The 26,941-nt window shown below is 41.3% G+C and overlaps 2 protein-coding genes across 4 annotated transcripts in view; both read left to right on the forward strand.

Moving 5' to 3' along the window:
- The first annotated feature begins 4,802 nt into the window (after positions 1–4,802).
- On the forward strand, positions 4,803–14,192 carry hmgn3 (high mobility group nucleosomal binding domain 3). Of its 3 annotated transcripts, none has more exons than XM_069657749.1 (6): positions 4,803–4,963; positions 6,893–6,943; positions 7,181–7,210; positions 9,643–9,693; positions 10,885–10,986; positions 13,437–14,192. In XM_069657749.1, exons 1-6 carry the CDS (start codon positions 4,949–4,951, stop codon positions 13,476–13,478), a joined length of 291 nt encoding a protein of 96 aa, XP_069513850.1. In that variant the 5' UTR covers positions 4,803–4,948; the 3' UTR covers positions 13,479–14,192. The 3 variants fall into 3 exon arrangements, with proteins under 3 accessions (XP_069513850.1, XP_069513851.1, XP_069513849.1); XM_069657748.1 differs by having other exon boundaries at positions 4,805–4,963; positions 7,178–7,210; XM_069657750.1 differs by lacking the exon at positions 7,181–7,210.
- Positions 14,193–17,889: 3,697 nt separating this feature from the next.
- Positions 17,890–26,941, forward strand: part of phip (pleckstrin homology domain interacting protein) — a 48,362-nt gene continuing 39,310 nt past the window's right edge. The window contains exons 1-7 of the mRNA XM_069685595.1: positions 17,890–17,999; positions 18,113–18,171; positions 18,257–18,286; positions 18,438–18,497; positions 21,364–21,514; positions 21,749–21,847; positions 22,154–22,314. Of these exons, the coding sequence (XP_069541696.1) occupies positions 17,960–17,999; positions 18,113–18,171; positions 18,257–18,286; positions 18,438–18,497; positions 21,364–21,514; positions 21,749–21,847; positions 22,154–22,314 (600 nt within the window). The 5' untranslated portion in view covers positions 17,890–17,959. The remainder of the gene's footprint in view (positions 18,000–18,112; positions 18,172–18,256; positions 18,287–18,437; positions 18,498–21,363; positions 21,515–21,748; positions 21,848–22,153; positions 22,315–26,941) is intronic.

Raw genomic sequence — 26,941 nt, forward strand, 5'->3', positions numbered from 1 at the left:
TAATCTATGTAAAAGCTCAAGGAGGTTCAACACCTCTAGGACATATTATAATGTTAGTTTAAATTGTCAACTTCTTGTATCAGTATCAGTATCTGTATCTGTATGTAAGTGATTTTGTCATAGACAACAAAATCATGCAAATACAATTTCAGGCATGTTAAGAGCATGAATTCGTAAGACTACTACTTGCATTTCCCCATGAGTTTGGTGCGGATTCAGTTCATGTCTTTTTTTTTAATTTTTCTTTTTAAATTTTTTTTTTTAAATTAACATGACAAACAAGATAGTGACATTAAAAAGGAAAACAAACAAACACACAAAAAACAATAGCAAAGAAAGGTTACGACAGTGCAAGTGTTGATATCATTACAGTCGGGGAGTAGAAATTAAGTTGGCTCAGGTATTGTGTGTGTGTGTGTGTGTGTGTGTGTGTGTGTGTGTGTGTGTGTGTGTGTGTGTGTGTGTGTGTGTGTGTGTGTGTGTGTGTGTGTGTGTGTGTGTGTGTGTGTGTGTGTGTGTGTGTGTGTGTGTGTGTGTGGTTGGATGTTTGTATGAGAGATTCAGTTTGTGTTGAGGATCCTGGACAGGTGGGGCGTATGGCATTTGTGGCACAAAAATAAGTAAATAAAATACAGAAATTAATTACTAGGTGTAATGTTATTGTATTAATAGAGTAGTATAATAATTATCATAATTATTATATATAGTATAATGACATAGTATAACCTAATAACAAAAGCAACAACCAAATAATGTAATATAACAATATAATGATGTATTACTACCATACAATACAATATAATATGATATAATGTACAATATAGTATTGTGTATTATGTTAATGAGCATTATGATAATTAATAAACATTTTATAAAAAATGTATATAGCAGTGAGGGGTGACGCTGGACCGGGGCATCAGAGGAGAAATGCCCCCGACAGGAGAAAGGCAGGACAGGTCAGCGAGGACCCCCAGCGAGGATTCGGTTCATGTCTGACACTGTGGAGCATGGCCATTATGAGCCTTAAACACCATGAAAACAATCTTTAAATGCAATCTAACCCTCACAAGCAGCCTCTGGAGACATGCTGCAGGATTGGGATCATATTGTTGACAGTGAAGGCCTCAGAGAAAGGACCTTATTCATTTACTCTGAGAAATTAAAGCCAAATATAGTTGGAAGTTTTTTTATACATTTGGCCAGTTGTGAGTGAAATGTGTGTCATTACTTTAACTGTATTATAAAACATTTCTGGATTGAACCCCTCCCTTACAGATAGGTCTTTATTTTCTGTGTTTTTTTGTTATGGCTTAATTTTAGGACGAGATTGGTTCTGGTTTTTTGAAATTGAGTAGGTTGATTTATGTTGGGCCTTCTCACTTCCACATCAAATATTTAATCACACAGAAATGCAGAACAAAGTTCGTCAGTTGTTTGGTCACAAGCACGACAAGCACTGGATAGATTACCATGAAATGTTGCGAATAGTCCCCAGAGACTAAACCGCCTGACTCTGGTGATCCCTGACTTTTGTTTCCTCTAGCGCCACCAGCAGGTTGACATGAGAAGTTGGAAAGCAATTGTCAAAAAATCATCACATCGCTCCTAGAATGAACTGTATAACTTTGGTTATCCCTGCTTATCTGCTATTGCGCCATTATCAGTATTTTAACAAAACTGTTTTTTAAATTTATGACCAAATAGCTGCTAAGCTAATGACGCTAAGCTAATGCCTGTCAGCCCCTGCTTGTGTTTAGTGCTAACAAGCAAATGTAAACATACTGATCTAGGAGAGTGAACATGATAGCATAGTCATTGTGGGATGTTAGAATGCTAATTTTAGCCTTTAGCTACAAGTATCACTGGGCCTAAGTGCAGCCTCACAGAGCTGCTAGCATGACTGTAGACTTGTTGGTTCACATAATATTCAATGTCTACATTATACATTTAGTCAATTAATTATAATAATTAAAAGTGAAACCACTAAGTATCATGCGTGGTCAATTAAACTGTCCACCACAACTGAAGCTAACAGTTACTGACAGAGGGTACAAAAAGAAAAATGAGCTAATGCTAAAACTAGTATTCTCAACGTGAATGTAAAGTTTGATGCGTAACATTTTGGGGTTTTCTTTTCAGTGTTGATCCCTTTTGTGTCTTTCTTTTATGTATGTATGTATGTATACATGTTCCTCATTGTGTTTACATTCAGCTGACTGTGTGGATCTACGTGGGAACAGTGGAGCAGCCATCAAGCTAGCTGCTCCTGTGTGTTCTGGGTCGACTTGTGTATTCACATCCATGTAGTGTTGGAGGTTTTGTTCGTTTGGGCAGGAAAGCTCTGTCTATTGTCAGATTTGTAGCTCCCTCTGTGTATGTGCATCCATTGTGATGTTACACAAGAATGTGGAGGAAGCTTTCACTGGTTTCTTTGTAGAATGTTTTTAGCATTGTGGTTTTAAAGTGGGGTGACGTTTGCTTTGATGCGCACACTTAAAAACTGTAGAATACAGTGAAGGCCATCGATTTATGGAAGAGTTGCTGGATTATTATTTTTGCAAGTTAAGTTCCAGTTTTGTTAATAGCAAAGCACAAAGTTCACACAAAGACACGCACAAAGTACATGTGTTTAAAAAGTAGGCTAAATGTTAGCGCAGCAGTTCTCTGTCACAAGATATCACAAGAAAAATACTTCTTAGCTCCTTTTATTCATAGCCAAAAATAAATCTTAACCTGATTAGATTATAAATAATTGTTGCCTTCTTTATTACACATGATAGTAAATTGAATATCTTTTGGTTTTAGACTCTTGGTTGACAAACAATTTAAAGACATCAGGTCTTTGTTTTCTGATCTTTCAAAGAGGCAGTTAATTGATTGATTAATTGAAAAAGCTTTTCAGCCAAACTATTCATTCTTTACAATTGAGCAGCTATTAGTTCTGTCTGCTTTTGAGATGAATATTAAAAGAAGTTGGCATGAGCGTTTTAAGATACAGGGCTAAATTTAAAAAAGCACCTGAGGCTACATTTATCCAATAGGCTATCACATGAGAGCTATCTTCTGCACTTGGCCTGCAGCCTCATGCCTGTGACCAAATCACAGCAGTGCTGATGTTCAGTACAACATCAGGACCTTGAGTATTGCTTTAATACAACAGAAGCGGCAAATAGTAGTAAAAAGTAACATTTAACAAGAGATTCATATTTTTTGCTCCAGTAACTCAACTAACTTAACTGAAAGTGGACTTTTGTTGCGAAGCTACACAAACATTCTCCTGCACTCTTGCTGCTTTGTTTGTGTTACCACAGAGCAGCTACTTTGTAGGATGTACATTCATCTGTATGTTTTAGTGAAATAAGAGTCTGCTGTGTGATTCAGAGGTACCAGCTTGATCAATGTCGACATACACAGTCTCCTTTAATGTTAATTAAAAGTATTCAGAACACCTGACAGAGGCGGAGTGATACACACAGTGAAAACTCCCAGCGATGTTGTTCTCTATATCAGCGCTAATGGAATGCCACTTGTCCAGTCAGATTACTTGGTCCGAGCTAACTGTTGTATAATATTAGGATAATGTTTAGGTACTAGCTTTTAGGGCAAAACAGATTAACAATAGCACTTAGAGGGTCACTTGGTGGGCTGCCTAGAGAGGTCTCTGGGCCAGAGGGCAGCTAGGCCCTAAATGACACCTTGATGACAACAAGAACACATGATCCCACTAAATTACAGTGTAATCTCCAAATACTTTTGGATGTAGCGTTGTGTGAGAGTCCACACCCTGACAAACGCGGTGTAAACATGTGAGGGTTAACAGACCCTAATGAAGTATAAACCGCACTACATGTGCAACCATTCCATCAGAGGTGGCTGTGGCTCAGTGGGTTACCTCTGTCCTGAACCAATCTGCAGACAGCCAGTCCATTTGCACTGACGGCTCTATCTGCACCAATACTGACCTTTCAGTGGATCCAACATCAGCAATGATGTCACTGGTCCATATGAAATGCAATTTGTTGGTCTCTGTCACTCAGTATCAGCACGTTCCTAGAAATTATATCAGACTGGGTATCAAGAGTGAAAACACTGAATTGTTATCCCAGTAGTTGAGATTCAAAGGGACAACCTTTCCTCTATTCAAAAAAAGAACCATTTCTAAAGAGGTCATGAATGCATGTGCTTGAAAACAATTATTATTATTAAACAGTTATTACCACAATACTGTAACCTTTCTGACATTCTGATATTTTATTCTCTCTGAAAGAATAAATCACTCACAGGTTTATTGTCTGCCATAGTGATTTTAGGGTGACCTTACACATTGTTTTGTTTCATGATGTTCCTATAGAGACCGGTGCCTCTGCAGTGATTGGCTATTTGTGTAAAAAAATGTGGTGTATGATTACTCTAGTCTTTTACAGCAGGAGAAACCCAACAAGACACAAAGCCCAGCAGCTTTTCTGGAGCTCGTCTATGACCGACATTGTGCCATTGTGCACCGCTTTCTCGTCCTTTGTGTTTTATTTACAACACTCACTGTATCTCTCATCCTACATTACCCAGATCCACCGAGAGTCGGCTCCTCTTTCATTGGCCTATCTCCACTTTCCCTCTCAGCACCTCCGTCTGGTGGGATCTGCGCACAAAAAGAGCGCGTAGCCAATCAGGGAAACCCTCTGATACATTTCCTCCAATGACCGCGAGGCTTTTATTTACATAGGGAAGCAGCGAGCCAATCAGGAGTCAGCATAGGAGAGGATTTTGACCCCTCTACCCAATGGCTGTGGGAGGTACAGAGTTTTGGGGAGTGCATATAATCAACATATTATCGAAGGTGCTTAGATATTGATCCTGTATTTCGAAGGTACTTCAAATTCGCCTCTCTTGGACCTTCGCGTTTGACCTTAATTTTTCCGTGCTTGGTGGAGAATAATTCACACGTAAAATGCCGAAGAGAAAGGTGAGTGTCGTTATTGCCATCAAGCTCACTTCACTGTAGTTTTCCTGCTCTTGCATTTGAGGAAAATAGCGGTGCGCGATTTCTGTGGCGACGACGACGCAGGTGAGCTGATGCCAAAGTTTCAGGAAGCGTCTCTTCGCCCGCAACATTTCTGGAGTATTAAACGCGTCTTTGCGTGTATATTAGTTATTAGGTCAATTATATATTTCTAATTTCACTATAAATGTCCATGTGTTCATGTCAATGGCCGTTCCTGTGGTCGTTTTATCTGCCACTTCCCTGTCCACGGTGCGCACTGGTGAATGTCAGACGGAGCCGCCGGATGGATGGATGCGTAAATCCCGTAGGGGACGTGCGTGCTGATAATTCTTCAGGGCGCGTTTCACGCATGTATGAGACTTATCGATTGTGAATAATGTGTAGACTTACAGTCAAAAAAATATCACCACCTCTCTGTCATTTCGGTTCTCCGGTGGTGACGGACGGTAGCCGATTGAACCAGCCCGTATCCACATGGAGAGAAAGGAATAAAGAAAGAGGGGATCAGAGACAATTGCTGTTTGTAAAAAGAGCCCGTGACACTATCTAAACAGCAATGCACGACGAGCTCACGTGCATTGTATCAGTGAATACGTGGAAATGGGCTTTTCTACCATCCAAAAAACTGCCATTGTGTGCGCAGATTCGCCTGTGAGGACACAGAATGGGAGGCCTCCAGGGGCGGAGGTCGCCCACATGCAAATGATGCGATAACCAACCTGCGGGCTAAACCAACATTTTTTTTTTTCACGGTGGGGGCGGACTCTCCTGCGCGCTGTCCGTACACCTGCAGGCTGCACAGAGCATGTCCGTGATGTTAGCATCTGAATGTAGTCTGACAGCCCGCACCGTGTGTTATTGTCTACATGTTTACACTCTTTAAAGGCTCAGGTCGTATGCAAACAAGATGTCTCTATTAACCTAACCTACTCACCAGGGACTTCATATGTCATTCCCAAATGATCTAAAAATTGCACTCGGCGCACGTGCATCCTTGAGCAATTTTTGACTTAGATATAAATTATGATTTAATTATTTGGAACATGTGAGCCCTCAGTTGTTTCCATCATTTTAAGCTAATTACTAAACAATCAATTAAAAAAAAAAGCCAAGTTATTTTCGATTAAGAATTTTAAGACCCTGAGGATTCAGAGAACTACGGTGCACAGCTATGTCAAAATCCTGAATAAATGACTAAATATTCAAACAGGACACCTGAACTAGATATAATAAGGCAGTTGGGATGCTACCTGAAGCATAAGAGAGAAGTTTTTGCTATTACTACTCTGATTAAAATGTGAATTTGAATGATTTTATCTTACAAACTTTGTAACCAAGTTCAGGGTAATGGAAAGGGTTGTAACTAACTATTATTTAATACGCAATTTATTCAAAAATAGCATAAAAGATTAAGAATAGCAGCTAATGTTCATAAAAGGGAGGATGAAGCCACATGATTTTTGCCGTTTTGCTTGTAAAATGTTGTACCAATCCATCGCCAGTCAGTTAAAAACATTTAGATAATTCATTAGGTTAGGCTATGAAGAAAAGCAGCCACAAAATGAAAATTTTTATGTCAATTTTTAACCTTTGGACCTTTTCCTGAAGCTATACTGCTTTATGACTTGCATAAGTCTTTATTACTCATCATTAACTCGGATATAATCCACAGAAAGGAAAAGTTATTATGCTAAACTGTACAGAGTAAAACCTAGTGATCTAAATCCATCTTAAGGATTAAAGAATTCAAATGTATTGATGTAGGAGGTTGCAAACAACCCGATTATACAATTTTGAATGACAACAGTCTTAACTCATAGAGGCCACATGCTTGTGTACACACACCTGTCCTGTTAACGGTCTCTTCACTCCCTGTTGTGTTTCCTGCAGTCTCCAGAGGGTCCTGAGGGCAAGGAGGCCTCCAAAGTCACAAAACAACTGGTAAATGTTTGGTTGGTGTTTGTGTGGCGTGTGTGTGTGGCTGCAGGCGTGCCGTGTTTTTTAATAGAGCGTGTGTCTGAGTGAGAAAATAAACACACCAGGGTATGATTAGGACACTTGTAGCACTCACTTGCTTAAGACCAGGCCGCAAAGGTACAACTGATATCTGTCTCTCTCTCTGTCACTGTCTCTCTCTCTCCCTCTCTCTCTCTCATTGATCATCCCTTGCTCCAGCAGCCCACCAGAAGGTCAGAGAGATTGTCAGCGGTAAGTGTCGTTCTCCCCGTCCCTGTCCTCACCTCTGGTTCTGTCCTCTCCTTCCTGCCTTCCCCCTCATCCCGCCAAACTCTTTTGTCATAGTTAGGCTCAGGGGAAAGTCCTCACCCAGTTTATGGATTCAATCAAGGCTCTTTATAAATTCCATAAACATGTGATCTGAGGATTGTGTCCGGCTTGGTATTCATGTCTTTTCTCTGTTGTCTTAGTTCTTCTCCGTCTTGTCTGTTTTAACACCTTGTGGATGTGTAGGGCTGCACGATTAAAAGGACGCATAGCAGTAACAATAAGGCATCAAAAATACTCAACAGTGACCAAAACTATTCATGAAAATGTCCAATTTGCATTACAAGTGCTCAAGTTGTTCCTGAAAGCCAATTAAATTATGGATGATAGTCATGACAACATTATCAAGCAAAAGTATCATAACTTTCTTGTGATCATGCAGCTCTACACAACAGGCCATGAGTGTTTTTATCTGTTCTTTGCATGTGAACCAATCTGTATGGAGTCTTTGCATGTCTTTGTACATTTGCATGTGCACTTTAAATTAATAAGTTAACATTATGGGAAATATGCTTTTCCATTAACTTAGTTAGATTAGTTAGACTGTATGCTAGATGGTGATGCTACCAGCTGGCAGCAAGTTAGCTTAGCTAAGCATCACGGGTGGATCTTAAGGGGTGGCCTGGGCAACCTATGAAATCTGATTGGCCACCCCAGGTGCCAAAATCTTAAACTATTTCAGAGGTGGGATTTATTTAAACTTCAACTATTTGGGCTGTGTTGCAATAGCCTGCGAGTAGCTTTCTTTGTATTTCAATGTGGCACATTTTTTTTGGTAAATACTTAAAATTGTTATTCTGGACATCTTCTTTTTGAGTCCTTACAGAATTAAGATTTATACAGTATGTTGCCACTCTGTTGTGTTACTTTTTAAAGTTAAAACATATACACAGGAAGATAAAATCTTTTAGATACCTAAATGTAAGTAGTCAAAGTAGTTTTAAAGTAACACTGTAAAACACTTATTAACACGTTATATCTTGTTTGCTTTATCTGTACGAAAACTAAGTGTAAAAACGTCAAATAGCTGATTCATTTGGAGCTTCCAGTATGCTCACATATTTCTTGGTCAGGTGACCTTTGGAGACTCCAGGAATTCACTAGTTGTGTCCCAATCCTGGGGCCGCAGGTCTTCGAAAGCCATATATGAAGGCCGATTGCGTCACAGCAGCGCCTTGAAGGCTATCCGAATTCTAAGGCTCATTCAGATGCAGCCGACAAATGTGTCCTCCTTTCCCAACGTACCCCGAGATTCATTGAGCAGCAATTCAAACGAGATTGCGGACTCTTCGCGCGGCCGAGGAATAACCTTTTAAATGTTAACGTTTTTGGTTTCAACTTAGTTGAATAGCTAGCGTGATACATGTTGCTAAGCGACAGGAGCGGCATTTGGTGACGCAGGGGTAAGAGCGGGAACAACTGTTGACGCAAACAGGAAATCCTCCCTAGAACAGGCTATGAATGGCACATCTTCCGAAGACCGCCTCCTTCAAAGGCTACAGCCCCTGGACTGGGACATACCCACTGTGCTATCTGGTTCACTGATTCCAGTTTTATGCTAACATAGCTAAGCTAACTGTTTCTTGGCTTTAACTTCGTGTTTAACAGACAAACACAAGATTGGCATGAAGAAGTGTTATGCTAGTGTATGCTAGCACATTTTTACACGTTTGTGATTTGATATTTCATTTTCTTTGAATGCCATTATGACATCTTACCAGTAAACCAGCACTGCTTTGTTATTTGTACTACAATTTGGACACTTAGCCAAATTCTCATGAGGTGTTGGTGCATGTACAGCAGTTGTAAATGTAAGAAGACTCCATGTCTTTCATGTATCCTCCCATGTGCAGGGCGTCTGTGATTTCGAAAGCAAAACCAAGACATTGTGCGAAAGAACCACATGATGCAATCTTGTCACCGCTGTGTTACTGTACAGATTGGTTTTAGAGGAATGGTCTCCGCATTCACTCACACTGCAGTGAACTTGCTCACACTGAGTGGCCACACTTTAAAGTCCCATCTGATATAGTAATTGTCCAGTGGTCTGAGGTCAGTTTACTTTGAGAGGAGGCAGATATTTGAAACTACTTAGCACAGGGATATGTCAGATCCCATTGCTAAGGAAACACAGTAGATGTACTTTGTCATTATTAATATATACAGTGGAAGCCAGGACAGACGTTCCTTGACATTACCCATTTTTGTGGCTTAAGTAATATTTTTCTAAATATAACAGAAATGTCTCTGTAAGTGTAGAGAGGAGCAGAACTAAATATAAACTCATATCGTTCCAAAGTCGACTGTATGAGTGTTTAAATCTAGTCAATCCTAACTGACTTCTTCCTGCTTTGCAGAGACCTGCTCCACCCAAGCCTGAGGCCAAACCCAAGAAGGCCATCGTCAAGGTAAAGTACGCACACACACACATGCGCACTCACGCACACACAGACACAAACAAAACTACGCCGACTACAATTTTTTTTACAACCACATAAATTTGCAACAGTCTGACGCTCTGTGTGCATGACCAAGGTTGCTAGATGAGGACACACACACACGTGCGCACGCACAAACACACAGGTTCTTACTTGCAAAGATACTCGGAAGAGAAACATAAAGTAGCTCATCGTCAAAACAAATATCCAAGAATTTTATGGTTTGTACTTTGATCTTTGAGAGTAAAACATTCTATAAGTATCATTTGCAAAAAGATTTCTCTTAAACTTTAACTTTTACTGCTTTGATGAAATTTATTTGTATTACTTTAAGACATTTCACTTTAAGACTTTTTTCTTACCTTACTATTGTGGGAATGTAAGGATGTGGTTTGCAATCAGTTTCACCTCATACACATGCCTTCAATGTTACTATGTTATTAGCCTAACACATACAGGTAGGCTCTGGTATTGTTTAACTTTATCAAAGTGGTTAAACAAAAAATAAGTGTTTAGAAACAATATATGCTCCATCTTTAACACTGTTTGCCATTATCCATCTATGCTCACTCGTATGTAAAGAAATGAACATGATGTTGCCTTTAATTGGCGTCATGGCAACATGAACCCCTTTCACATATATGCAGTGCACTGCTGAAAACTCTGTCCGGGTGGGCTGTATATGTGAACGCTAACAGCTGAATTTTAACCCTGACTTTACGCAGATTTTTTCCTGCCGACCTCCTGATAAAATGTCCACAGGACGTCGGGGTGACCCGTGAGCGAGTGGGCTGGGCAATGACATTTATATCATGTGATGTGGAGCGCCACATAACAGGATGACTAAAACATCCAAGGTTGAAGAAGAAGGATTATTTACGAGACGACAATAGCAAAGATGTTTACAAATTGGAGGGATGAAGAGATTCAGGAGCTTTTGGCTGAGAGTGCGAACGCAAACATTGTTATTCAGTTTCGGTGAACACAGCATACTTTTTATGTCATGTCCTGCCTCATGAGGTCCCCCCACCCGTCCGACAGGGAGATCTCCAGCTTCAATTTGCCAACCCTAAATAGTGAAGATAATTTTGAGGTCATATGGGGACACCTGTGATCTTTGTGTACGCCCGGTTTTATTTTTGTCTCGTGTGTTCCTTGCAGAAGGTGGTAGATGATAAGGGAGCTAAGGCAAAGAAAGGCGGCGGCGGCAAGGGGAAGAAGGACGACGGCCCCGCCCAGAACGGAGAGACCAAGACCAATGAGGTACGAAGGGGGAAATTTAAATAAAATACATGTTGGTTTAAGTAGAAAATGTACATTCAGTCAGTTAAAGTATAAAAATAACAATCTTTATACCCTTATTTCGTCAAATTGTTCGTCAACACACACACACACACACACACAGATCTACGTGTCTCGTCCGTCTGTCAGTGTGTCCTCCATCAGAAGCACGGCTCCCTCCTTGATGTCAGTGAGAGGGCAGAGTGAGACAGTCAGAGTTAAGGGTACGGTCGAGTGTTTCTAATCCGTCTTTCGGACTGTGTGTTTTGACACTAACTAATTATTACTTACACATAAAGTGTGTGTTCATCGAACAAACATTTACCCAGTGTGCTTTGCAGTGCTGTGGCGTGTTTGAGAGAGCGAGAGACTGAAATGAGAGAGAGAGTGATGAAGAGGAGTGAGGATGTGTTTAATTTCTGTTGCTGTGTGCGGTGAAGTGGGCCAAGGACAACTTTTTACACATGGAGGTCCTGCTGCTCACACAGACGTGAAGTAGACAGATATTCACTCCTTCAGGATCACACCACCCAGATTTCATATCCTTGTCAAGCTAAGTTTTAGGTTTAAGCGAGTATTTTTTTTAAACAATTAAGTTAAAAATCTTGGCTAAAGGAAGGAACCACTAACTGTAGAAATCAAGAGACATCTGTTAACATGAAACAAACGCCGCTAATCTGTTGAGCTAGCAGCTTGGAGCCAGATCAATCATTTAAATATGGTGAGTGTTTAAAACATGCATAATTTTCCTTCTTGCGTTCAGGAGCAGAGAATGATTTGGTTTGTTTCCTAGGATTTTAAGACATCATTTATGTAATCTCAATACAATGACGGTGAAATGTACATTTCACAGAACTACTCTACGTACGGAGTTAACTACTTTGTACCAGGGAAACATTTCCAATGACTGTTGACTCATTTTCTCAACGTTAAAAGATGCAAAAACTTCATATGACTGAAACTATCGGTCCAAGTTGAACGGGTTTGTAGTTTCCTCAGCTAGGCCCTCCCAAGAGATAAACTCTTCCCTGATTAGACTTAGGAAGAAAAATATGCTAATATGCGACGTATATATGCCTTAATTTACTCTCTTGTTGAGCGTAAGATTAAAAGATAGATACCATTCATGGCTGTAAGGTAAATATTGCTTTCATAAGGGAATGCTCTATTTTTTAAGAGACGCCATTACCCGAAGTTGTGGATAGAACCTGGTACAATGAGTCAAGTCGAGCTAAGCTGTGTTGTACCATGTACTGCAAATGAGGCTTATAAAGCTAGAGCCAGGAAATGGTTAGCCTAGCATAAAGACAGGGGGAAACAGTTAGCCTCAGCCTTGCTCTGTCTTCGGTGTAGAACATAGTTGTGTCCCAATTCAGGGGCTGTGTCCTCCAAAGGACATATTTGAAGGCCGAATGTGTCACAGCGGCACATTGAAGGCTGTCCCATTTCGAAGGCTCCTTCAGATGCGGCAGACAAATGCATCCTCCTTTCCCTGGGCCACGAAGGATCTATTGGGTTCCTCGTTCGCGGGCCAACATATCCTCAGATTCATTGCGCACCAATTCAAATGAGATGGCAGACTCTTAAACAGCCCAGGAATACACTATTATAACGAATAGCTAGTGACACAAATATAGAAAAAAGGAATGGGGCCTTGAAAGAAATTAGCTTTGAAATAATAGGTTAAGTTAAGTGGCGTTAGTTATGTTGGCTAGTTAGCCTGCTAGCTAGCTGTTACTAGGCGACAGGAGTGGCTAATCCTTCGTAGACCAGACTGTCTCATTTCAGTTTGGCCTTGACGGTCTACACAGGCTATGAAGGACTCATCCTTCGTAGACCCTGTCCTTCAAAGGATACAGCCACTGAATTGAGACACAGCTCATATTTAACAAACAGTTTATTACTTGCTAATTAGAGTGTGTTAAGAGAGCCAGACTAGCTGCTTCACCCTGTTTCCAGTCTTTATGCTAAGCTAAGCTAACAACCTCCTGCCTCTCACTTCACATTGAACATACAGACCTGAGTGCGGTATGGATCTTCTCATCTGACCCCTGTGCAAGAAAGTGAACATTATTATTATTATTAACAGAAGAAAAATGCTGCTTTGTTTCTAAAAAGGATGATTCAGAATGTGTTCAGAGAAGAGCAAAGGTTAACATGTAATGTTAGCAAACAGCTGCTTCTGAGAGGTTTACCTAATTATTTTGTAGCTTATAAGTAAAACAGTTTTAAATCAAGATTATAGGTTGATGCAATGCTGTAACTGAGTTTATGTGCTTCCTGGAACAGCCCCATTAAGGTAAGACGAAAGGCAGCAAAGTGAGCTGCACATATCAGTTGCTTTTTGATACCAGCCCGCACTGAAATCTCCCTGTGACAAGAATGATGGCTAACACCTGCATCTTTGTGTAACTCCTCTTCTCCTCCTCCAGGTAACTGAAGCAGCGGAGGAGGCGACTGAGGAGAAGGCGTAAAGACACGGGTGCATCCACTGACTCGCCCCCCCCCCCCTCTGACTCCACGGCAGCAAAGCATCTTTTTTTACTGACGATTTTTGTACCATGCTGAAATTTTTTTTAGACTTGTGATAGTAGAGACGGACAACCAGCAGCCCCTTCCCCATATGTTCACACTCCTCTCAGAAACTCTACTTACAGTATGTTTTTGCTCCATCTCCTCCCTCCTCCATTCGATATCACCATACACCTGAATGAGTTGTTTTATCAGGCGGCTGCAGATGTTCTTCGTTTTGCCTGACAGGGGCCATAAACACGACTGTTATGATCTCTAAACCAGCTCTGCTGTAATTTGTAGTCTCTACAAACGATCATCTTTAATATCGGCACACTGACCGCACCCCTCCCCCGACGGTTAAGGTGATGTTTTTCGGGTGTGTATCAACAGTTTGGATTAACATCTGCAGCTTTTTAAAAGACCTCTGTGTTTTCACATAGCTCATTTTGTATGTAAGTGCTAGAATGAAAGTGTTTGTAGGTCTCTGTGTTTGACTTTATCCCCCCCCCATGTTCCTTTTATCCCCCCTCCCTGAACGCCTTGTCCTGCAGCAGAGTGACATAGCAATAATGAGTGGTGCTTCTGTTCTAGACGGCTCTTTTGGCTTTGGACCCTCTGGGCTTCACTGAGTTTCATCCTGTTGGGAGAATATTTTGAAATAAAAGAAAAAGTTGATGTCACGTGGGAGTCTGTTTTCTGTGTGTGTGTGTGTGTGTCTCTTCTTCTTCTTCTGGCGTATAGAACTAATGTATGTAATTGTACGCCTTCCCCTTCACTGGGTTCTGTAGTTTGTGTTCACGAGCACCTTTTCATGTTTAGAGGCACTTTTTAAACCAACACAAAGCGAGCACTGGGTGTATCTTTGTGTGTGTGTGTGTGAGGTCGCCAGGGGCACGTGGCTGTGTTAAATACAACTGCTGTGTCAGGAAGTGAAAGGTCAGCATTTGCCCGATGAAACCGTACGGCCTCTTCATTGAGGAACGAGCCGTCACTCACACTCGTGGACCAATCATGTGGACCTGTTTTTGACACATGGAGGTGTGGAGTGATGATGTCTGAATACCACTGATACTGGAGAGGCCAATTAAATTATGTCTCTTTTAATAGAAGGTAAAAGCAGCAATGGGAATGTGTGCAACAGGGCTGATAACGCAGGAAAAATAGTGTTTCTAAGTTGATAAGAAGGGTGATCTGACCTTTTTAACTCATACGCCAAAGCACTGAGTATAAAGCATCCCAGGTACAACGTTAATGATTAAAATGTCAGAGCAACTGTATAGACCCCTGTATCAAGAACACATTGATAGTAAATAAAGCTATGGGAAAAGCCACAACGACAGCACTGTTCAAAATTAAATTAAATCAAATCTATCCATACTTGGAAATACCGCATAAACTTTTGGAACTTTGGGAAGCAATTTGGTTGGGGGGTGGGTGTTATATACTGTATATCTAATAAAGTTCTCCAATAGAAAACAGTTGTAGACGTAATACAGCCATTACAAAAAAATATACAAAGGTGGTTATTTACCGACTGACTGTCATTTAAGATAAGATAAGTCCTTTATTGATTACAAGAGGGGGAATTCAGGTGTTTTAGTAGCACAAGTAAAGAAGAGAAAATATATTCAAAGGGACAAAATGAATAGTGAGTTTTATCAAATAAATGTAAGAATAGAAAAAAAAATAGAAACTATACAAGAGCAATTAAACTCAAAATTACAAGGCATACATACAGCACATACACTTAAGATCTTAACTAAAGTGAGTTAAAAGTATGTAAACTCTGTATAAGTATATCATATGTAAAAACATTGTCTGGTTACTAATATTGATTTAGTTGCTATTTATGTCACAGAAAACTCAAATGTGTAACTGACACATTTCCCTTATTATTGTTGACCTTTGACTCCTCTGTGCCCCTGTGCACTAATACGTGCTGCAGAGTGAGGATGCCTCCTTGTGGCCACATTAGCCAGCACAACAACAACTAGGCCTTCATCAGGGGTCAGGATGAAAGGTGACGTGGAAATAACAGACAAGGCCTAAAAATTCAAACCTGGCCTTTCTCACTGCCATAATGTGTTTTTAAATCATATAGAGATACGTTTACAGATTGTAGACTAGTTCATTGGTTGACCTTGGTTGGTTGACGGGTCTGAGGTGGAACTAACTTCCTACCTGTTGCATGGTTGAAATGTCTCTATGAATTCCTGTAGCAATGCGGTAAGTATGAAAAAACAAAGGCTATCAATCAAGCATCCCCTCAACATCATGTAGCCTAGGTTTGATTACACCCCTCCGTAAAAGAGATTGTAAGTCAACAGTACTTGTTAATACACCACATTCAAATCCATTGGACTTGTGACATATCCAGCCTGCCATATTACACTATACTGGCCTCACTCTGTTGGTGGAGGGTCAGCGTACACACATGAAAGCAAAACAGGTAGAGTGTGATAACTGCTTTCTTATTGAGTAATAAAGTAACTTTAATCCAACAAAATACTTCTGACACCACAAAAAAAATCAAGAAGTAAAGGTATGTGGTGCGAATGTTCACACTCTCTTTAAATGTCAGGCCTATAAACTCCTTTGTGGTTGACAGTACATAGAGTGCAAAGCAAATCATAAAACAACACATAATACATTCACACACACTGAACAGGATATGGGTAAACTTGGGACTTCATACTGTCCCCTCCCCGCCCGCCCCGTTCATGCTATCGCTATCATTACATAAGTTGGATATATTACATTTTCAGGAGATGATTTACTCCTGATGTGCTCCTACAAATAAACTAAATTCAATAAGTCTGATTAAATGAGAAGAAGCTACAGAAAAAAGCAGTATTAAAGCCAACTTTCATTTGTTGTTTCGTCAATAAATAAATAAAAAAACAGAGGCCAAGAATTAGTCAGTCATCTGTTCAAGTTTTTATCTCATCATCTTCCCAGCCACAAACTCGTCTGTTCCCTACAATGTCTGCGCCAGGGATTTAAGTCAAACATGTGCTTTATAAATAGAAAGTAGTTTCCATACCAGTGCCTGGGATTTTATCACAAACTTTATTGGACTGGAAAATTATTTGTTAGAACATACTTTAATTTATTGATAACATGCCATGGGATAACTACTTTTTAAGGTAGATTACACCTTATAAGCACCTGCACAGGATTGAGGTGAAAAGAAACATAAGGAGGAAAATGTATAAAAAAACAATTAAAGGTAAACCTTTTCAGTGGTTTTTGAAATACTTTCTAGGTGGAATAGCTGGGAGTAAATATTTGTATTGATGTGTTACTTTAAATAAAGAAAGTAATAGTTCATAAGGTCAGAAAGAGACTATGAGCTTGTTTTTTTGCTAGCTGGCTGCTTTAACACACATATCCGATTAAAATACATAACATAAGACATAAAATACATCTTTTAAACAAATAAGAGTATGATAATATTTATTTTGTAAAAAAAATACACCTTGGTGTTGGTGTTTTTTCCCTCAACTTTCTAGTGAAACATATAAGGAAGTGTGCAGTCATGTATTTCCTTGATGAGCTATCTTGCATTAATGTCTCATTGCCATTAAATTCCTGTAACTCACGAGGTTTCATTCATTAAGCTGCATTCCCCTTCTTCTCCAACCCTTCCCCCATTTTACTGCCTGGCAGTATTTGGAAGAGAAATGGACGACTTCCCCACCAAACGGCTCCCAGAGAGAGTGGGTGTGTTAGCCAGACATCTTGTTACTCAATAACGACGGCGTGATAGCAAACGCGGCCGACAAAACACATATTATTAACAAAGCTCGCTGTATTATTTAATGTAACCTAGCAGAAGCGCTTAGTAGGGCTGAAAACCCCTCTAAAACACGGGAGCTATATTCTACATCCGCAGCAACAAAAACAGAAAAAATATAACAGTATAGCGTTGTATTAATCCGCAACAAATTTTAAGCTACAGAAATAAGACTGTAATTATAAAAACGTGATAAATGTCATTTATATACGAAGAAATAGGCATTCTGCAGCAGCGTATCCTCTCCTATAGCAAGCTGCCATTTCTACCTCCCCTCTACAGTGGCGTGCGTACATGTATTCTTCCGCAGAGGGCTTGCGCTTTTTCGTTTGAGGGGGAGGGGGATTTAAACAAACATGCCTCTGCAGCCGACCAACCGCCACTAAAATTCAACCCGTAGGGTAGTCAAAGCAGGGATATGTTTGCGGATGGTTCTTTGCGAAAGGAAGACGGTGTTTTGCGGGGTAAACAGCACGGCGTGCACTAATTGCCGCTCCGCGGAGGGATACTCGACGCAGCCGGGACTTGGTGAGAGCAGAGCTGAATGGAGGCAGCCTCTTCCTGGTGGATAAACAGTGACAGCTACAGGGCAGCCACCTAGACCCACCACACAGGCTCTGCGCTGCCCTGGCAAACAACACCAAAATGGCTTCAGACAGTACACACATCGCGCAGTTGACTTCTGGTGAGTAAAGGAGATCGGAAAATATGTCATGGTTGTTGTAATATCCCCCCAATTTCCTCGGTGCCCTCTTCTAACGCAGCTCCCGTCCTCTTCTCCCCCTCCAACCATACCAGAGCTGTACTTCCTAATAGCCCGATTTCTAGAAGCTGGACCGTGTCAAAAAGCAGCCGAGGTTGGTGTTTTTGTATTTTAGGATAATTTATAACATGTCCGAAATTGTCATGGAGTTTAATTTTGTATTTTTATCCTATTTTCAGACCCTGATAAGGGAGGTGGAGGAGAAGGAGGTAAGCAGTCAGCAAGAGGAGAGAGATGCGTCTCTCTGCTCTGCACTTTGTGATGTTGCTTTTACTCTGATTTATCATTTACTGTTTTAAAAAATCACTCAATACGTTTATGAACTGGATGATCACAGTCGACTTTATTTTTCCATCTCAGCTGCTACCCAGAAGGCTGGACTGGACAGGGCTGGAGCACCCCGGGACGTACGAAAATTTGGTAAGGGAGCCCTATAAGTGAGGAAAAAGTTTTTAGAGAGCAAAATAAAAATTGAATTTCCCGCAATTTTTAAATCAGGTGGCTGAGAAAAAACTGAAAAGCACTTTGCAGGGCGAGCTGGCTGCAGGTTAGGGCCGATTTGGGGCACCAAGGGGTCGGGTCCCAGCGTCCTGTACACCGTGGTGCGCGAGTTTGGTGCCATGCATGTCCAAAAGGTTGTAATAGTTGTTGGAAAAATGTGTGTGAAATGTTGATACGTCATGAGTGTTGTGGTGTAGGAGCGCCAGGATCCGGAGGAGGGACTCCCTGCGCCACAAGCCAGAGTGAGATGGAGGCGCTCTTGTCCTGCTGGAAGCATAATTTGTGTGCACGGGTTGAAAACACACAGGGGGCAAGAGTTAGAAAACAGGACGTTTTGAGGAGAATATAAAGAGTATATTCAGTTAAGCTGGAGTTACAGGAGTTGACTTCAGGCTGCTGCACGCTTGTTGTGGAGACATTTTGGAGAGCAGTTTTTTAAGGGATTGTGGTACAAGCTCGGGTGGAGGAGAAGAGATGAGTTTTTGTGAAGATGCGAGGTAATGTTTGGCTGATATCTTATAATCGCTCTTATTAATTGACGCTAATTGTCATGTAAACAAACGGCGCTCGCTTGAAAGCGCAGTTTACGCATGGGGGCGTGGAGAGAATTAATCATTGCGCACATTATTTATCTGCCATTTCTTTACTAAAAATGTGGAGCCAGACTTTTTTGCTATTTTTTAGGTTATATTTTAATGTTATTATAAAGATAATAACCTTTGGCCTATTTTATACACAAATGCCTGCATTTTTCCGCTTCTTCCTCTCTCATGCACACACACACAGACAGATGAGCAGATCGCATGAAGTGTAGATCCACCAGCATGTAAATCTTTACGTTTTAGTAATAATTGACAGCGTCTCTGCCTGCCTGTGTGTTTTTCGCTCCTCTCTCTTCCTGCTTGGCTCCTTCCTCTCCACTCCTCCTCCTCCTCTTCCTCCTCCTCCTCCTCCTCCTCCTCCCATGCCCAGCCGTTCAGCCTGCCTCCTGTCTATTGTGCATAATTTCCTACGATTAAAAAAATATACTGCGGAGGGTTATTTTAATTATTAGACCAAATGGAGACGTGTGTTCAGAGGGTGTAGCAGCGGTTGGACGTGTTTGTCGGTGTTGTGTAGGTTGATGTCTGGGTTTGTAGAGGAGGGGGGGTTGGGCAACAATGAGGTATCAACGCGGACTTCATTGATATTGTAATAATTAGCGATATTAATTATGGATAATTAATTAAGGCGGATTAATTAGATGTATAATTATTGTAATTTTTAATATATAATTATTAAGCAAGAACACTACACAAAATACGGACCTGTTTTTTTAATACGAATAGCAGCTTATTCCAATTTTGACCATATTTACACTAATTTATACATTTTAATTTTTACATTTAATAATAAGTAGATTTCAAAAATGGCGGCTTTTTTAAAACAATGTATTAAAGGAAACAGCATTTCGGATGAGTGATATTGATTTTTGCACCGTATGTTAAAGTGTAAGGTGATATTTGTGTAGCATTTGCTGTGTGCGTGTGTGTGTGAAGAGGTGCCATGTGCTTGCTAGTGCTGCTGTTGTAACTGGGGGGAGTGATATCCATTACCCTTATGATGCAAGTGAAAGGGAGCACATTGTTATTACTCATTACTATGTGTGTGTGTGTGTGTGTGTGTGTGTGTGTGTGTTCTTTGTACCTGAGAGGAGCTTGTGCACTGATATGTGCTTAGAAACACTGATCACGTCTCTGAACCAGCAAGGATGTTGAAAGCAATTAAGGGGTCATTAATTGTGTGTGTGTGTGTGTGTGTGTGTGTGTGTGTGTGTGTGTGTATCACAAAGAGTGTTACTGTCAGTGCTCAGATGAAGGCATGGAATTAATGCATGTGTGTGTGTGAGTGGATTAAATGTTTAGTTTCAGGCTTATTTGACCCCACTGATACACTTACATCAGATGTGTGTGAAACAGAGCCCATTGTTTCTGATTTAAATGAACACATTGAACATATTCAGACGGTGCAGCACTCATCCTACTGGTATCGTTGAGGCGTGCTCGTTTCTTCAGAGGTCGGCCCCATGTGGCAGACACACTGTGTTTATGTCAGTGTGTGTTTCTCTCGTGCTCATGCTTGTGTTGTGCATGCCACACCCCCTCCTGTGCTGCTTTACTACGCCGCATGTGAGCTGCATCCAAAGCAATGTAAAAGACACACTTCTGACCAGGATTTATTTTAGTGCAGATGCAATTTTATTCATTTTTTCATTTCATAATATATTATTGAATAGATTTAGTCAGGATGCTTGTTCAGGATGATTTTGCTTTGTTTTTGAGTGATTTGGAAAGAAGGTCACGATTTTACTATTTTTTCCTCATTAGCCCGATTGAGTTGAAACCCCTCAGAGAATAGTAATTTATCTAGATTTTAAAGGGCACTTCTACCTTTGAAATTCTCTGCAAACCAACTAGCATTTAGGGTAGTGACATGATTTTTTTGCATCTCCCGATTCTGCTGAAAATAGTTTATTTCTGTCTTTGTGTCCTAAAGTGGAATCAAGTGAAAGAATGACCCTTTTGTCTGAAGGCCACGCGCATTTGTAAATACTTAATTATTCCCTCTTATTTTGGAATAATGTAGAACTTCCTCAACATATTTGTTTCTTTCATTATAATTATTATTATTATGTAGCTTGTACGTCTTGAAACTTTAGCTTTCCGTAACAAATTTGACCTCCCTTCTGACTTCTGATGTACCTCTCTGATAGTGAGGTAACATAAGTGTCTGTGTGTGTGTTCAGGTGAAGCTGTACCGGCACATCAGCGCAGACCACCTGCTGCAGGTCTGCTCCAGAGTTTGTCCGCTCCTGGAGAGGGAGGTTCCGGCCAGCGTGCCCGGACTCACCAGCCTGCTGGGGGCCGGCAGGCAGAACCTCCTCCGCACTGCAAAGAGTGAGTCAATATGTTACATGAACATATGAGCTACTTTAATGTAAACATATGCACCTCTCAGGCAATTACTGTATTACATCTCTGCATGTTTGGAGGACTAACGGACCTCATGTTGAAACATTCTCTCATGCTATTATGCTAATTTGAGTGCGTGCATAGAGAGCAGCTCACATAGACGAGCCATACTACAAACTGTATAATTTGTGCGTCTTGTTTGTGTTCATTTGTCTCCAGGTTGCAAGCATGTTGTGTGGAAGGGCTCGGCGCTGGCTGCCCTGCACTGTGGGCGACCACCGGAGCCGCCTATTATCTACGGGAGCCCACCTAATATTGGTAAAGAAAACACTTGGATTCTGCAAAACAAAAATAAACACTCAACCATGTTTCCTCTTTGTTTGTGCCTTTCATATTCAGTGTATGAGTCAGATGTTTAACTGTATCTTCGCTTGCCAAGGTCTTCACTGCCAGTAGCATTTCACTGTGACTTTATTATTGTGTAGTTTTTTGCACTGGGCATAAACACACTTCTGGCTCATTTTCAGTCTCTTTAAAGTCTTTTTAAACAAGTAGGTTTTTATTCATTTGATGCTGATTTCTTCTTCTTTCCTTCTCGTGTGCGTGCCTTCTCTTGCCGCGCAGTCGAGACGAGCTTCGGCCGTCGACTGAACGGCTCCTACCGTCTGCGTCAGCTGGTGCCCACGGCCGTGTACCAGCACATGAAGATGCACAAGAGGATCCTGGGACACCTGTCGTCCGTGTACTGCGTCACCTTCGACAGGACGGGGCGGCGCATCTTCACAGTAAGGCTGCGTGTGTGTTAACCTCAGCTTGGACACGACTCCCTACTTGTGACACCTTATATGTATGCTGTATTTGTTTCTCTGCTCCTCTTCTGTTGTTTGATTGTTACAAGCAGTGTTGTTCTTACTAAGATGACCAAGCCTCTGTTAACTCTGTTGTCACAGATCTGGTAGGAGATAATTACTGTTTACCTCGGTGTGGTTTGATGCTTTTACTGAATGACTCACTGTTAAAGCTAAATCCGGCCTGCAGGGGAGCAAATTGACACGTCTTCAGCGCAGTTATTTTGTTTTGATTTGAGGAACAGGATATTCCAAAGGTCTCTTTCAGGGTTGTACCTCTCTCAAAATTCTGTCACTTGAATTCGATTTAGAGTTTTAAGTCACAACAGCATGTTTTCTTTTCATGTGACCAGATGAAGGATATCAGAGGAATTTACTGAAGTTAGCAGCAGCTCCATTTGCGACCTCAAAAGCACGGGAGAAACCCTGATTTTCCGACTTGAACCAGCTTTTTCAGAGTTTGAATCACTGTCTCTGTGAATGATGAACACTAAAGGAATCCGAACCTAAAAGCAGAATTAGTATTTTAAAATGAGTGAGTGGTGGCTTGGCTTGCACATCCTTTTGACGTCCAAAAGAAGTGTCAAAGAAACACTGACTTTTAATGTGAAACTGCTTTTTTTCCACTGTTTTCTTTTTTGTAATTGCTGGCTCTGCAATCTCGAATCCCATCGGCTATAGTCTGACGCACGCTGCATTGTTTACAGAATAGTTTCTTGTGATTTACTTTAATTAACGGGTCGTACCTTTGCGGAAATTTCAACATCATGATGCAGATTAGTAAAAAGTCAAAATGAAGCTTTGTCAGGTCTGTCCTCTACAGGAGAAGAAAACTACTTTAAAATGCTTGTTTGTTGACGGGAGATCGGATCGATCTGATGCATTCGAGGAAGTCGGGAAATCTGAACGCTGAACGGCTTTAGTGACACAGCGTCAAGGGAATTTATTGTTCGCGGTTAGCATGCAGACGTCTGTCTAGAGAGTTTAACAAGAAGGTAAATAGGGTGGATTACGTTCCGCCTGCTTTTGCTCTCCATACGGACTGTTCTTCCTGCATACGCCGCAGCCTGCTGATACGTGATTGGTCAATATTACTCGAACTACAATCGACTACAAAAGGAAACCAGAACACTTGCTGTCCTGGAAATCCACGTCCTTGTCTACAGAGTCTACATTTCTACCTAGAGTCTGTATATAGAGATTACTGGCTCTGTGAATGATGAACACTAGAGGATCCCTGTAGATGGTTAGGGGATGCGGGTAGCAACAATAAATTAAAACCCAGGAAAAAGACAGGAGGAACAGAGTATGAGCAAACTAAACACAAAACAAGCTTCTATCAAAAACAAACTAAAAAGAAGCTAATATACAAGTCAAAACACTGAACACACTCCTTCCACAGAAGGAGTTAGCACTAGTTAGCCAGTTGACATCCAAGACACACACAGCCGAGTGGCCCACTGGCCCCTGGCTGCCTCCTCTCTCCTGCTCTCTATACTCTTCCTTGATTTGCAAGTTGGAACAGGTGAGCTTAATCACCTGCTGCAGTGAGTGGAAGAGACGCACAGAAGGGAGAGAGAGGAACACAAGAAAGCACCACAGCGCACACAGCACTACGACTTGTAACAAAGGTTAGCTATGTATGAGGTAGCTCAGCTGGGACTCCCCCCTGACGTCCTGAATCCAAAAGGAGCGTCAAAGAGACTTTTAATGTGAAAGTTCTTTATTTGGTGTTTTTCAGCTTTGAATCAGCAGGTTGTGTTTTTCAGAGCGAACAAGACCTCTGCAGATAATTCGACTCCCGTTAAAAACCCTGTGAGCACTGAAGGGTCATTATGAGACTAATTCTATCTTCATTGCTCTGTTTACAACGACCTACAAAACCAAAGTGCTGAGATCCGTACAACAAAATGTGAGTCCACTCGGGGTCTTTTCAACTCATGATTCAAACTTTTAAGGGGGCGGCCCTTGTCCCTTTCAACAAGAGGAAGTTGACCTTTGCCCTCTCGATGCCCTCATGCGCTTCCTTTTCCCACGTGGTTGCGTTCGAGGAACAGCACGGGTAAAGTGTTAAATATTGAAGCAACAATAAGATAATGTTGATCTAATGTTGCCGTCCTTCTGTTTGGATACTCGAGTCAAACACGGCCTGCTGCTGAACACCATTTTCAGCTTTCACTTCTTAAATCTCTAAAAATGGCTGGCTGCTGAGAGAGGGAGGGAGGGAGGGAGGGAGGGAGAGGGAGGTAGATTGACTCTCTGTCTCCTGTTATCTCTCTTTCCACCGTTCTTACACTCCCTGCTCTTGCTCTCTTTCTTTCTCTCTCCCCCCGTCCCTCATCCTGCGCCCCCCCCCCCCACCTCCTTTGTTCCTCTCCCCTCTTCTCCCCGCTTCTTCTCGCTGTTTCTCTTCATAACTGGAGAAAATGTTTCCTCTGAGGCGCTGGCTAAGTGCCAAAATTAAAATTCGTTCTCGGTCTCTCTCACTCTCTCCTTCCTTCTTTTTTTTCTCTCTCTCTCTCTCCCTCCGCTCGTGTTTTTTTCTCTCTCTCTTGCTGTCTCCTTTCATCACAAGATCATTTTTATTTATATATTTCTTTATTTTTGGATCTCCTCTGTCTTTTCTGCTCAGACTTTGCTGCAGTGGAAGACAGATTGATTGATAATTGATTGTCTTATTTAGCCTTTACATTCACAGCGATCATGTCTGATCAATGCGCAAGTGCATGTATATTGGGTAAACCAATAAATGGCAAACAGCCACATATTGATTAGTGTAATATAGCTTTAGAAACGCCCGCAGACTCATTATCATGGTTACTAGGAAAGTGAGTGCGCATTGTTGATTTGAAACAAGAAAAGTTGGTGTAAAGTCTCCCTGCACCTCTCAGGCTGTCTCTCATTTGGGTATATATCAGTTTTTCGTCCACCTTGCCACAGCCGTACTTTGTCCTTGAGCGTTGTCTAAATCGCCGAGGGGACGCTCGCTGTTTTGATCAGTCCACACGAAACAGCAGCTCCAGTCTGACTCTGTGCTGCTGCTGATGGAGCGGGTGATTATGATTTATTCAAAGGAGGGGGTTGGTGTTCTGTTTTCATCTCACATTTCCTCTAAAATCTCTGCTGACACTGATAGCGGGGCCTGTTTTATAAAATACTTTGCAGACATAACGGGATGGTTGTTTCCGTATGTTTGGTAACCTACTAACTGACCAATCAGCTTGTGTTATGTGGAAACTTGGTAAAAAGGTTGGGATGATTATTACATTTTAATACATGTATTTACATATTTTTAATATGTTTTTCAGTGTTTATTTTGGCAGCTATTTTAGATTTAGTCTGAGTCTTAGTCTTCAGACAAAAATGCTTATTAGTTCTAGTCACATTTTTACCCTTTATAGTAGGGATGCACGACATAATCGGCACGGTATCGGCGGATATTGGCTTAAAAATTAGTGTTGATATCCGCCGATATAATTAACTGATAAAATAATGGGCTGCTGCATACTTGATTAAATGCCCGACCTCGGCGCAATGTCCCCTGCGCGAAGAAGACCTGCGCGGCGCAGCGTGATGACGTCACGTGTGTCTACCTGCAGCATGAGAGAGTTAGAAGCCAAACTGTCCGTGGTGTGGAAGTTTTTCAAAGTGTCCGAAATAGACAGCAGAACTGCTATTTGCAATGACTGCTCAGCTTCGGTGATGCGAGGAGGAGCCAAGGCAAAGTCTTTCAACACTACAAACTTGATTAACCATCTCAAGACCCGTCACCCCGACCGTTGTAACAAATGTGATAAGAGTATCACCATTATACTGTACGCTAATTCCAATACAGAAGAGAGTTGATGATGTCTGCAATTAGGTGTGCGGGAAAAAAATATCGGTATCAGTATCGGTAATCGGCTAAATGAGTTGTAAAATATCGGCATATCGGATATCGGCAAAAAATCCAATATCGTGCATCCCTACTTTATAGTTTTAGTCTACTTTTAGAACGCGAAAGATTTGAGTCCAGTTCTAGTCACTAAAGTCATCACATTTTAGTCATTAGTTTTGTCGTTTTCTCTCCTGAGAACATATGACCCCCCCTCCCCCTCCAGTGTCCCTCTTCTCGTTTTTACCTGTTTGCTTCAGGTTAAATTAAGACTTTGAATTTCAGCAGATACTCCATACAGTAAATGAACGATGAAGACACCGCATCCACAGATTACTTTTCATCATCGCTTCTCATTCAAACAGTCTGACTGAAGCACACAGCCGATGATCGCTCCTTTCTGTGCAGAAGAAGCTTCAAATGACGCGCGAGACGCCTGGGTGTTTGGGTGACAGAGAAAGTTCACAGCCACCTTTGTAATACCCCAGGGACAGGAACAGACAGAACAGGACAGATTAGATGCACAGTGGGGGAAAATATGCTTTTTAAATGTCCGACAGCCCACCGCTAACATTTTAGCCCCGTCTCGTCTCATCAACGAAAACATACGTGTCGTAAGAGTTTTTATTATCAACGATCTACTTTTAGCTCGACAACGTCTCGTCTTCGTCATGGAAAAAAAGGTCGTTG

Source organism: Semicossyphus pulcher, unplaced genomic scaffold, assembly GCF_022749685.1.
Source record: "Semicossyphus pulcher isolate SPU_LCO1_2020_fin unplaced genomic scaffold, fSemPul1.0.p SCAF_11, whole genome shotgun sequence".
In the NCBI taxonomy this organism is placed as follows: Eukaryota; Metazoa; Chordata; class Actinopteri; order Labriformes; family Labridae; genus Semicossyphus; species Semicossyphus pulcher.